Source organism: Aythya fuligula, chromosome 8 (assembly GCF_009819795.1).
Source record: "Aythya fuligula isolate bAytFul2 chromosome 8, bAytFul2.pri, whole genome shotgun sequence".
Classification (NCBI taxonomy): domain Eukaryota; kingdom Metazoa; phylum Chordata; class Aves; order Anseriformes; family Anatidae; genus Aythya; species Aythya fuligula.
Genome location: NC_045566.1, coordinates 864713 through 878302, shown reverse-complemented (window position 1 = coordinate 878302; position 13590 = coordinate 864713). Strand labels below are relative to the sequence as shown.

General features: G+C 48.3%; 1 protein-coding gene across 1 annotated transcript in view; it reads right to left on the bottom strand.

Moving 5' to 3' along the window:
- Positions 1 to 13590, bottom strand: part of NEGR1 (neuronal growth regulator 1) — a 238732-nt gene that overhangs the window by 80808 nt on the left and 144334 nt on the right. The window contains exon 3 of the mRNA XM_032191887.1: positions 10978 to 11103. Coding sequence (XP_032047778.1) covers positions 10978 to 11103 — 126 coding nt within the window. The remainder of the gene's footprint in view (positions 1 to 10977; positions 11104 to 13590) is intronic.

Genomic DNA, 13590 nt, shown 5'->3' with positions numbered 1-13590 from the left:
ACCAACCACCAGAGTGCCTCGGGTCTGAGAAGCCCCTGATGGATCTTCAGAGCACCTCTTAATTCAGCATGCTGAAATGCTTATGGATTTGTAGGAACCTGCATGGATATCTCGGGTTATAGGGCTGGGTTCTCCAGCCAGGAAGGGAAGCACTGTGCAACTGAGCTCGAATGCCTGCTTCCTGCTGCTGCCCGGTGGTGAGGTGCCTGTTAATCATCACATTTGTAGTTCCCCAGGAGAGTACACAATTAAGACTGTGTTTTCTTACCACGCATATGGTATCTGGCATCAGGTGTAGCACACATACACCTAGCCATATGGACAGGTTTTCGAGGCGTGGATGGATGAGCTTTACAACGGCAGCATTTTCCTCCCCCGGTGTTAAACATAAGTCAGTAAGAGGAAAAATCTGGTGTAAGTCCAGGGTAGCTTGGAAAAACACTGAGGACTTCATCTGGGCCAAGTCTGTTTTGTTGTCGTTCCCTTATTTGCTGGGATATTAAAGAACTACAGCGCAGCCCCAGCCTAGGAGCTGTGAAACCCGTCCAGCTCTCATGGCTGGTGTCTCCTGTGTGGCGTGAAGGTCCCGGCATGGGCTCATCCGCAGGTACACTGCCTCGTATGGGCACAGTATCAGCGAGCAGGAGGTCTCCAGCAGTGATGCTGTCAGGATGCCATCCCATTATCGCTGAGGCTTTAAGCAGCCTGTAGTCCATAAGGTCCTTCTTGATCTCAGGGGCTGGGAGGAGACAGAGGATCCAGGAGGCACAGAGGCACCTTGATTCTTTCCCAGAGTTGTCACTGGATGCTGAGAACAAGCTAAGCAATTGGATTCACAGTCTGAAGCTGTTACTATTACTTGCTATGCATTCAGGGTTTAAAATTACATCAAATGCTGTAATTGTATAGGATGTGCTCCTCTCCCAGGAACTGCAGGTAATCCGAGCAGCTTGCATTAGGCACCATTTAAACATTGACGGTGTAAGGCCGTTTAGCTTTAGAGAAGGCATGCTCCACATTTGAAAAGAAAAATCAGATAAAATGTAAAGAAAAAAATATCTGAAACTGCCAGATAAATTGAGAGCTGGAGGAGATCTCCCAGCTGAAGGCACAAAACAAGAAAAGCGGGTAGAGCAGTTCTGCAAGAAAGGCGTCCTGATAAAAGCAAAGAGATGTGAACATAGGCTGACAAAGTTGAAAGTTTCAGAGGTGGAGACAAACAAGGTTACATCTGTATGTGCATATATCGGTACAGAGGGAAGCATTCGGAGAGCCGGCTGTGTGTGTGCTCATCGCATGGGCAATGCAAATCTCAGACAGCTACCAAGGGACACCGTGTGTCACAATAATTCGCATTTTTCTGATCAGGCTATGTGACAGTGTCCCTTTACCATGAAGGGTAAGTCAGCAAGTAACACATTAAAGAAAAACACATTTTCCCTTTGTTCTTGTTTTTTTTTTTTTTTTTTGTTTTTGTTTTTTCATCTAACAGAGACAGAAGGGCAATGGATATTTCATTCACCACTGTTTCTTCGGAGCTTCTCTGACTCACTGGAGTACAGGCTGGTCCTACAAGGGAAGCAGGCACATTTAGTTTTCCTCCTTCTCTGAAGCTACATTCTTTGGTTTCTGTCTCTGCACGGGACAGCTGCCATGCTGCACTAGGTACCTGGGACACGTTACGTTACGGCATTTTGGAGCAATATTGAATCTTTCAGTTGCAGACTTCATGCCAGGGAACACACGGTCAGCTCATGCTCCAGAATATGTGCTGACTTTTCCTTAGCAGCCGAATACCAGTATGATGGAGAGACACCTCTGTTTCAGCACTCGTAGAGACAACATGGTCAACCAGATGTTATTTGGGAAGAGAAAACCAGCCACTTGAGACGGTAGTGTTTTTAGGTATCTGCATGGCATGTCTTCTGGATATTTACAGATTCATGGGTATCAGATTGCACTCTTTGATCTCTTCTGAGCTCTTCAAATATTGGTACTTCTGCAGAGGTATAAGTGCAGCCTGCCACAGATGCCAGGCTTTCCCCTGGCACCATTACTTCAGTGTTTGACAGTCTCACCGCCGTAATGAGGGCCGTCGTGCGTCGGGACATGCAAAGCCCCCTTCGGCAGGAGGAGCTGGGAAGAGATCCTCTTACTGCAGAAAATAGCTAAGCGTGAGCATCTTCTTAACGCAGCCTAGAAAATCTTTCTCTACAAAACCAAAATTAAACCCGTGTAGAGAAGAACGGGAAAATATTCTTTATAATATGAAAGCTACACAATTAAATCTCACTTGAGCTTATTTATAATGCATAGCACTTCACGTGGGGATTTGGCTCTTGGGAAGGGCTAATTATTCCCAGTGAAGCCCATGAGCGGTTTCCTTGTTGCCCAGTCCCTGGCAGGGGCCAGTCCTCTCCTCCTGCCCGCGGCCGGCGGCAGGCACAGTGCCCCAGCCAGCCAGGAGTGGGGGACAGGACAGTGTCACCCCCGCGTGTGCCCTGCAGCAAAGGACGGCAGCACAGCCTTCGCAAAGCCTTTCTGATGCTCGATGCCTGCACGGCAGCCCTTCTGCACGTTGTTATCTCAAAATGATGCACTGCAGGTGATATCCTATTAGCTACTTGGCTAGATCTATCTGACTCAAGCACATTTGCTGATCCCTCCCATTAATTTTCTGCCTGTAGTTTGTTGAAACTGGAGGCATTACTGGAGTTAAATGAATCATTAATGACTATTTTTTTTTCATATTTCTTCATATCCCTCAAAAGGTATTACCAGTTTTTATAAAATGTGTGCATTTTAAAATAATTCTCAATATGTTTAAAATATGATTTATTCATAAACATGGCCAGAAGAGATGATTCTAGGAAATCAAAAGGAAGTACTGTGAGCCTGGTACCTGCAGCTCGCTCGCTGTCACCTCCCCAGAGTGTGCCCAACCTGCGACATCTGCCTGCAGCCCCGGGCAGGGACAGCACGAGGTGCTCAAGCCATCAACATGGGGAAAGGTAGAAACGATAATAATATACATAAAGGAATAATAATAATAAAATGTATTTGAGAAGTTAAATAGGAAAAAGGAGAATCTTTTTGGATTTTGGAGATCAGCTGTTACTTTTCTCAAAATATTTGTGCAAGCCCCAGCACTAGCACGCTCTGTTCAAAGACCAGTATCAAAACAGCCGTGAAGGATGCTCCATCAAAGGAAGGAGAGAGAGGGGGAATCTGCAGTTGTTTGGTTTTGAACACTAAAGACTTTGTTTCACTGAAATATCTTCAATGATTCATAAACCGCTCACTCAGGAGTGCATTACTCTCAAATAAAAATGAACTAATATCAGGGGCAGTAAACTAAGCATGCATTAAAACTTAAATTTTCATAGCATTTTATGAGTTATTAATGAGCTAATCTACTTTTATTGAAAAGCAAGAAATTCTTTCCTGTTGTTATAAAATTGTCAAAAATCCATAATTATTTCTATGCTATGCTTTTGTACGGTTTTCACCTCCTTATATCACTAAGACTGTAATCTTACTCTCAGCCCTCAGTTCCTTCACAAAGACCCAATTATTTGACCATCTTAGCGTGAATATTCTTCTCCTGACAACTGCATTCTAACAAGAGGGTTTTTTTTCAGGCTGTTTAAAGTTTTTAAAAGACACGAGGATTTCTAGGAATACCTTTAATTGTTCCTGAAGGGATGCTCAAAGTTCAGGAACAGGCCTGATAATAACGACGTTTTTCTAAGAATTCTCCCACTAATCGCAGCCAGTGTAATGTCACTTGACCCCGGTGTGACGGATCGTGATGCTGAATGTCACTTAATTGGATCCTAATACGCCGCGTATCCCCCAGCAATGGTATTACGAGTATCATTAAGGAAAAAAGAAGGCCAAAAGGCCCATAGCCTGAAATCAGAAGCCATCATATTTTGTACGGGCGAGGTGTGATTTTGGAGGATCATTATTTTCCCTTTATCCAAAGGCAAAGGAAAGAATCGCAACAAGCAGTTTATATTAAGTGCTAATATTTGCATTGCTGCCTTTAAACTATTAATTAATCCCCTCATTTACTCTGTGTGGAACTCCACACCATCTCCTCCTGAGTTCCTGGGAAGCTGCCAGCCTGTTTAATGTTACGGGACCGCTGATTTACCAGCACGTGGTGCCTTCCCCAGCCGAACACTTCAGAATCACATTCGGGCCATTACATTCATATCCAGTATTAATCACAAAACTTTAATTCCCCAAGCGGGTGTAACACAGACTGATCTACCCACGCAATTGCTGCCTGCCCACCACGTCCAGGTGTCCCCTGCACCCCCTTGCCATGGGGACTGAGGCAGGCCCCAGCCTCGCCGTGTCCCCCAGGAGTTGCCGGCCTGGCCCGCAGCACCTCAGGGGAAAAAGTGACTCAGGCAGGTGACAGCAGTGAAGCAGCTCCATTTTGGGCTTTCAGCAAGCCCATGAGCTGCACACCTTGGGCAAGCCTCTGCTGGCAGGCAGCACCAAGCCCTGCCGCCCAGCGGGGCTCCAGCACAGGCCGTCAGGCCCAAGGGCACCAGGCGGGACGCAGCCACGTTTGGGGCAGGCACCCCCGCTCCAGGAGCAGTGCAGGGCAAGGGGCTTGCCCAAAGCCCTGCAACGTGGGGCTGTGACCGAGGGCTGAGGGCCAAGGGGCTGCCTCGGCCAGCACAGAATGGAGAGCTCAAGTCGAGGTAGAAGAAGAAGGGGTCTCCTCCACAAACCCAGTCTGGGATCAGCACACGAAGGCTTTGTACAACCCCGAGGCACCTGAGCCCCAGATTAGCATTTGTCTTTGTCAGCACCATGCACTGGAAACAAAGGCATTACTTCTGGCACCAGCTGGTGCCACGTTTCCAAAGCAGAGGTGCAATTTGTGAGCTCCATTTGTGGCTCTGGAGGGCCAAGCACCCATCCCTGTCCCCTCACAGCCGGCATGGAGCCATGGGCGGGTGGCCGGGAACACACGGAGCCGTGGTGGCACCCCTGCCTATCCGGCCTCATCTGACACTGGCACCGATCATCCTCGCCCTGGTGGAGCTCTGGAGGCTTCCTGGCTTGTCTCCAGCTCTCCCAGCTCAGCTGCAAGGAGCAGATGTTTCGGCTCAGCCGGGTAATGCTTCACCTGAACGAGGAGCTCAGCGCCGGGCCCGTAATGAAGCTGTTGCCGGCGAGATGAGTGATGATGGCATAAGGGAGGCACATCACTGTCGCTGCTTATCAGATTAGAGCGCTGAATTATTTTACATTCTGCTTCCCGGACAGCTGGAGGGAACGAGCTGTGCTTTTGGTATGACGCGGCCATAAATCTGCCCACAGGTAGGGGAGGTGGCGGGCGGCAGGGCCACCCAGCAGCCCACGTCTCCAGTGGCACAGGTGCCCGTGACACCCCACAGTGCTCACATCGCTGGATCCAGGCTCAGAGCACCTCTCCTGTGGGACATCCCACTGAGAAGAGATGGCTCCACTGTTAGAAAAGCTTTTACTTGTGCTGGAGAAAAGAGGTGGGGTCACGGGAAGAGGGAGACCACTGAACAGTGGCTCTCAGCACACTGCAAATCCAAACCAAGAAGCAAGAACACAAATAATCACCTGTTTTAAGCTCTTTGGGACGATGCAGATGCAGTGAATGAGACCTGGCATCCACACCAGGCCCCACCAGGGAGCTCTTGCAGGTGGGACAGCTCCCAGGCTGCCCAAGCCCCTGCAGGCTGGGTGTGGGGCTGTGAAATTGGGAGATGTGATTCTGCAGTGAGCTCCTGCACCCAGCCTGGTTAGTGCTGGGATGGGCTCTGCCAGGCAGTGCTGGCAGTGAGCAGAGGGGGGGTGGTAGCAGCTTCTTACCCCCCATCACGCACAAAGCAAGTATGTTAGAGGGAAATGGTGGGTGTGGGATAACCCTCAGCAGCAGCGCTGCCTGGTAGCTTTTCAGTATTTAGAAGGGCAAAAGATATAAGCCAGAAACATTTTTTTCTGCTGAAACTTTCAGCTTTAAAACCATTTTGAATCAATAGAAGCAGCATTTAAAAAGACAAGTTCACACTTTGTACACCCACAAAGCCCTGGAAATCTGATAATAATTCATGTCAGTTAAGTATTTTCAGCCTGAAAATCCAGGTTCAGAGTACTTGCACGTCAAGGAAATGCTTCTTATTTCTGTCACGTGTGGATGTGTGGATAACATCTGAAAAATTGTGGTTCTCCAGCAGAAGTGCAAATGGAACAAAATATTTGACATTAGCTGAGCTCATATCAAGCTTTTGTTTGTTTCTTAGGATTTAGCTAGAAGTTTAAAAAAAGCCTTTTTGATTTCTTCACACTTCCCCCCCCGGATAAAATCCCAGCCTTCTGTAGCAGACTACATCTCACAGGAATCACACTCTGCATGTTCAGGGGCTGGCATCGCCTTTTGTCCTGTAATTGAATTGAATCAGCTCTTAGACCCTTCTTCCCAGACAGCCCTATCATTTGAGCGTGCCAAAGATGTATTACACTAATACATCGTCAGAACGACAGAGCTATGATGATACATTAATGCAATACATCTTCGCAGCTTTAGGGCTGTCCAGAAACAATAGGACCGCTGTTAGGCTCAGCTCAGTCATATCGCGCTCACGCACACACCCCCCAACGGCAACTGAAATGTGAGAGTGAAGCAGAGGGAGCACGATGCGAGTATGTTCAAACCTGAAGTCAGGGCAATTTCTGGAAAATCGTAGCTCTCCTCAGTGTTTGTGAAAAATCTGTTATTTTGCATGAGCAAAACAAGAGTGCCCTGGTGGTAGGGAGTGGCCTTTCACTCAGCATGGGAAAAACTGTCTGCATTCGGCTAAACTAATAATTTCTGAAAAACTGCACTCCCAAATGCATGTGTATATGGATGTGCTGCTCATCCTCGTGTTTTAGGAAAATAACAGGAAACTAGACTGGAAACAATGGTGATAAAGCTGTGAGAAAAGGGCAAAAGGATAGGGAAGTGCTGGAAAAGATGAAGCTCGGAGTCACCAGGGACCGTGCTGAGGATCCAGAGCAGGGAGTCATGGAAGGCAGAGGGGACACGGGTTCGTTCGGTATGAATAAGCCACAACAGTGGGGTCAGTAAACACCACAGCACGGTTGCAGAAAAAAGGACATTCTTATATCTCAGTCACTTTTTCTGCCTGCAGCTGTGAGTCCTGCTAGCAAAACGCACACCACCACACCTGTCTTGTTGAGAGGCTGCTGCTCAGTCTGTGTGAGCAGGTGGTGCACACGACGGGGGAGATGTGGAGGTTAGCACTGCACTGAGGACCCACAGCCTCAGGGTGGGTATTTGGGGGCTTTGCTTCAGGCAGGTCCAGCCCCGTTAAACTGCCAGGGACTGCAGCAGGAGTGTCACATCCTAACCTTGCTCGTGAGCACTCTGGGAACGATGCAGCTTGAGCACGAACAAGCTGGGGTTAAAATGCTTGTTTGAAATGTTTGAAATGTGTGACGCTTCATCTGAAAACACTCATGGTAAACATGACGGTGGAGTCAAGCACCTTAAACACAAAGGTGGGGTTGCTCTTGCAATTATTTATGCTCCTCTCTCCATATGCATTTGATCGAGACCTGCCCTGGTCACTGCTGCCTACCCGCAGGTGTCCGTCAGTCACACCAGGAGCACGGACGCAGGGGCTCGGCTGGTGTGGCAGGACGCAGCCGCGCGTGTCGGGCCCTGCCAGCTCTGTGCCCTTCCCAGGGGAGCAGCAGGGCCATGGCAGACACCCTGCCGGGTGGTGGAAGCAGCTTGGTGCCTCTCAGGGAGCTGGCTTCAAACAGAAAGCCACAAAGGGCTCACTGCGTCCCGTGTCGGAGCGTGGCTGCCCAGCCAAGACCCCGGCTCCCGGCAGAGCTTCCTCTGGAAAGCGTGGGCAAAACCCAAGCGGGAAGGGGCTTCAACGTGCAAGGCACCTGGATTTTGCCAAGTAGTAACATTGATCTGAAGTCTTTTGAGCAGCTTTTGGTTTTGCTGTTCGTGGCAGCGTTTGCAGAGGTTGCTTCTCAAAAATGAAAATGTAACACTGTGCCTACAAGTGCTATGAGCTGGAATTACGGCTCAGGCAGACCTTAATTCTTTAAAATTCTGGTTTCATTCTTAAACTATTGATGCTGCACTTTGCTCCTAAATGTCAGAACAAAATAAGTAATACCTGCAATTTATTCTGATGACATTTCAACAATAGAAGATTTTCAGATTACAAGCTACAGCTCTGTGTTCCTTACGGTGTTATGCTGAATGTGTAGATTTTGTGGATTTACATAATGGCTTTCTATAATGAATATTTATATAATGAATGTATTTACATAATGACTGCAAGTTAAACATGCACCATAAAGATTACAGGCCAATAATTTATGTACTAAGTTAAAAATCACCTCTCAATACGTTTTATTTTTATTCCTCTGAAAGGTTCATTTTATCTCTTGTTCAAAAAAAATTGAATCCGACCTTATCCAAGTAAAGGCTGCATCGATGCAAATCACGATAATATTTTGGCATTAGTCTACATTGAATCATTTGTATTCAGAGTTTTCAGTTTCTTATCTTCCAGTAGCAGCTTTGACAAACAATTCCAGAATATTATAAATATAATTCTTTAATATCATTTAGTGTTGTATTCTAGATGTGATGCTTGTACGTAATCCTCATTAGTGCCACTGGGAATTACGGGAGAAAACTGATAGAAATTATAAAGTGCAGATGAAGCTTATGTGTAGATAAAGGTAACTTGCTGCAGACAAAACATAAACCCTTACAGAAATCTGAGCTTTTCAACTCTCCTGCCTTTTACTGGAGTTTAGTGCCATTTATAACTGTCCCTACACCAGACCCAGAACCAGAACTGGCCCGGTGTTACTGAGATGGGAAAAACATTCTCTGTTTGGTCAGACACGGAGGCAGGACGCGTCCTGCTCACCCTCTGCTTGCTCCCGCTGCGTGCTGCAGGGGCTCTGGGCACAAAGCACCCGAGACCCCACGGCCATGAGCAGCGTGCCCTGGGTGGGCAACAAGGTGGGGATCGGGGCTGGAGAGGGTGGGCACAGGGTAAGGGGGAGCTCAAGGAACAGCATCGGGTGCATGCAGAGGCACGGCGTGCAGGAAGCCAGGGGCACCACGGAGCTGCAGAGCAATGAGGGGGGAGGTGTACGGGCATCAGGCATCAGGCACATAGATGGATCCTGAAGGCATCTGAGCGGGGGGAAGAAGAAACCTCAAACACGAGCATCATATTGCTGGTAAAGGACCCTGGATGCCAACAAGTCCCCGTGACACCCCCAGGATGAAACCACCCGTGTCCAGTTTGCAGAGGAGAGGGCTCTGGGGTCTTGTACCCGATGGGGGCAGAAGGCGATGGACCCGAACTTCTCAGGGGTGGCAGTGACAGGACATGAGGCAAAGGGCTCACGTTGAAACACGGGAGTTGCCATTTAAACATATATATATATATACATGTATATATATATAGATATATATATATATATTTTTTTTTTCCAATGTGAGGCACCAAGCACCAGCAGAGGTTGTGTGCAGCCTTGGGGAACCCCAGAGCAGACCCAGCCTGCCCCAGGGGAGGTGTGGGTGCCTTTTCTTCACATTTCATTTCCACTGTCACCGTGGTACGTGCAACGAGTCCCTTGCCGCACGGATCGCATTTTTACTCTTGCCATTCTCAGTCCTTCGGTCAAGACACAAAATCAGCGGTTCACTGAAAGCCCTTGTGATGATGTGCACCAATTTTGTCTGGACTCGAGATGAGGAGGATCTAGCTCTTTCTCAGGCCCCTTCTCCAGTCTGAGTGGACTAATTCCCCTCTTCTGTTTTTTTCCTCTCAAAAAAAAATTGTAATGGCTGCTTTCTGTAGGAAACCTAATGCTTTAAGCTATTACTCTGAAGTATCACCACAATTTCCAATAAAATTTTATTTGACATTTAGTTAAAATCCATTTTTTGCTGCAACTGATTTTTTCCCTACTCCCTCGATGGACACTTCCAGCAGAATTCATTGTCATTGTCTTAAAGGTCAAAAGTTGTTTTTTTTTCCAACTCTCGCTTCGTAGGGGAAACTGTTACCGGGCTTATGACACCCTGCGGAAAGCTGCAATAGCCCATGAAACCGCTCTTCCCTGCAATTACACGGGCTTCAGAGAAGTTGTGTGAACAAACAGAAAGCCCTTCGCTTCAGAAGGAATGAGAATTGCAGGGCCCTGTCAAAGAGCCTCGCACCCGGGGCTGAGGGGAGCTGCCGGGGCTGCCCCCATCACTGCGGGGGTGCTGTCGTGTGGGGCTAAATGTTTCGTTCAAATGTGTGATGAGGGATTACGAGTACAAAAGGGAACATCGGATTAAATAGAAGCGGTAGGTTTAGATGGCATTTTGTTTGCAGTTTTTCTTATGCCCGTGTAAGTGTGTTTGATAAAACCATCCTAAGAAGCGGCACCGTGTCACGGAGTGACTGAAAGGTCGAACGGGAGTGAAATTCCATCGAGTCTGGTGCATGATGTGTTGGTGCTTTCAGCCCTCACTCCTACTTGTGGAGAGTCCTTTGTGTTCTTCATTATTTCCTTGGCTGGGTTTATCTGATAAACGTCTGCAGCCTGTTAAAATGAGCTTCGGCTCAGAGGTCTTGGGCTATTACTGACACTGCCTCTAACCCGTGTCCTTGGGAACCCACCCAGGCCCAAATTAAAACATATTCTCGTTTAGGGTGCCTTTATTTCTACCTTCCCAGTTTACAGTAGCATTACGGTTTTCAGTGATCTCAGCTTAAACCTGCTCTGAAGCCTTCCTTTTCTACAAGTCTAGTTAGGCACACGTTCTTTAAGGCATGCAAAAGTAATGCTGTCCCACTTCCGAAACTGAAAATGCAAAAGCTGTTAGTGGTGAGACTTTGCAGAAAGCTCGAAGTGACAGCTACGTGCGCTTACCAGATGGTGAGATGTGTCTCCACGAAATGGAAGGCTCTGGTTTCCCTGTGGCCAGGCACACGAGGGTAACGTTGCTGCCTTCGTTCACGATGATGTCACTTGAAATACGAAATATCTTCGGAGAAACTGAAAGGAAACCAGGAGGCAGTTGTGAGGGAAAGCAGCCAAACCAGAGCAACCCCCCCAGGCCCCCGGTAGCGGAGCAGAGCCGTGATACGCGTATCGCCATTACCTCCAGGAATACACAAAGCATGCACCTATGCAAAACGAAGCTGTGTAAATCGTGTTACAGTGTGACCACAGCTATTTCCATCATGTCTGCAGAGGCACAGCCCATGGATTTGAAATGCTGCAAATAAGAAAGCAGCGATTTCCTCTGGTTTGTGCAGGGCAGGCATTGCTATTGGGCTCCCAGTGAATGGCTACTGAAGGATGCTCTTTTTGTGGGAGAAGGCTGAGCTGGCCTGTGACAGCTTGAAAATAAAACAAAATGAATTTTTTCTTCTACTTTTGAAAACAATGATGCTTATTGCCTCTACTCCATATGTACTTTGAGTGTCATATCTGTTCATGGAGAAGACCAAAATACATTTGTTTCTGTTGCTTTGTACTTCTTTTTGGCCTGCGATATCAACACAGCTAAGGAAGAAAATCATCAGCAGAATTATTTTCTAAACTCCACTTTCTGTAGTATCCACACACCTGGTCATAAGCCAGCAGAGCTCCACGTGGATGGAAAACAATGGGAAGCTGTAAGTGGCCTGCCCTTACAGGAGCGCACCAGGACTTGTAACCTTAAACAGGGAAGAAGGGATCTCGGGACTCCAGCAATAAAGGCAGGGATTTGGGATTTCAAAATTAATATTCATTTTGGATTATTATTCCTTTACCTATTTCATTGTATGCTTGCTATAGAAACCAAATCGATACAGGAACAAGTCATGCCCTATTGATGTTTCGGAAAGGCACCGTTCTGTAAGTAATTAATAACTAACGTGTGGAAGTCGCAGCTCTGACATGGGGGTGTTTCAGAACCTTCCGTAAGGACTGAGTTAAAATCAAAGCATTCTGCAAGATAAATGAGTACCAGTGAAATGAGAAAAGAAATATATGTTGATCTTCCTGTTTCCTAAATGGACACCCCTAGCTGGAGCTTTACTCTCTCTAATGCCCCAGTCATGTCTCACTGGGTTGCTCCCGTTTGTCACAGCCCAAATCCCACCAACACACACCTGTGTGACCATTGCAGCAACCGGTCCATCCCCTGGGATGTGCTGTCAGCATCCCCTCCGTGTGCCCTGGGAAGTACAGAGCCTTTTCAGAAATAACAACCTGCGGTGTCAAGGAAAGCAAGTTGCCTTTCAGTGATCCAACTCCACGTTTCATGGCGTGCAAAGGGCCCCAGCTGGGGTGGGAATGGGCAGCTGTAGGGTTAGTGCCGGGGCGGCACACCAGCACCTGCAGCAGCTGAGCCAAGGCCGTGGCTGCGCTGCACAATCAGCCACTGTTCACGTCCCTCCCTCAGACACTTGCAAGCTGCCTGAATGACTCCGAGCTGCTGTTTACAGTGAGCCGCTTGTGGTGGTGGTGGGATTTGTCTTTAGATGCTGAGCGCAGCCCCTGGCAGGCACTGTCAGGAAGTTTTCCCCACGGCCGTGCCCACGCACAGCCCCGCACCGAGCCCCGGGGCTGGTGGCTGCAGCCCGCACCCTGCACGGGTGCAAACCTCTGTGCCCACCCTGGGGCCAGGCACCTCGTCTCTTCTGGGATAAACAAGGCTCGTGCCCCGAGTGGCTCTGTGTGCTCTGGGACCTCCACCTGCAGACGTTCCCCAGCCCTGTCACCGGTCATTGACTGGAAGTTGTTTCATCAAAACGAGCCGGGGTCGGGAGGCTTCAAACAAGCCGCAAATCCTCAGCGCTTGCTCGTGGCTATGCATTTGTGAGCAAAGAAAATTAAAAGTCTGTGTGGTGTATTGTTAATTAGCAGAGAAACACGTCTGCAGGGAAATCAGAGGGCTGGGGCAGGCTCAGCCCTCCCCATCTCCTGTGAGAGGGAAGTTCACTGTTGCCATCCTTTGAAGTTCAAACAGGTTTACACACAGCCACTGACACAGGAGAGCTGTGAGTTTGCCAGCCCAGCTCAGAGGCAGTAATCCACCCTTCCTCCTTCCCTTCAGGACCTGAAAAAGCACCCAGTCCTTGCAGAGAGCTTGCAGGAGCTGAAATGTGCAACAGATTTATTTCCAGGAAAGGAATAACTCCTTAATCAGGTCTCTTTGCGGATCCCTGCAATGAGCCCATCGCTCAAATTCACCCTGCAGAAGCCTGTCCTACCGCAGGCCGTGCCCCCTGAACCCTGCGCCCCGAAGCGCCGCAGTGCCGCTGCCGCTCGCCCTTTGAGGCAGGTTTTGGCCATGTTGCTCAAAAACCAAATCCATCCTATTTTGTCAAAAGTTTGGATTTTGATAAAATTGTACTTTCTAAAGGCAAATGTTCCGAAAATCTTTCCCTGGTAATTTCACAAGCAAGCCACAGTCACAGAGCACAGCTCCGATGTGAGTGAAATTCGGGTGACTGAGGGATGCCTGCCCAGAGGGGCTGCTCGGGGCAG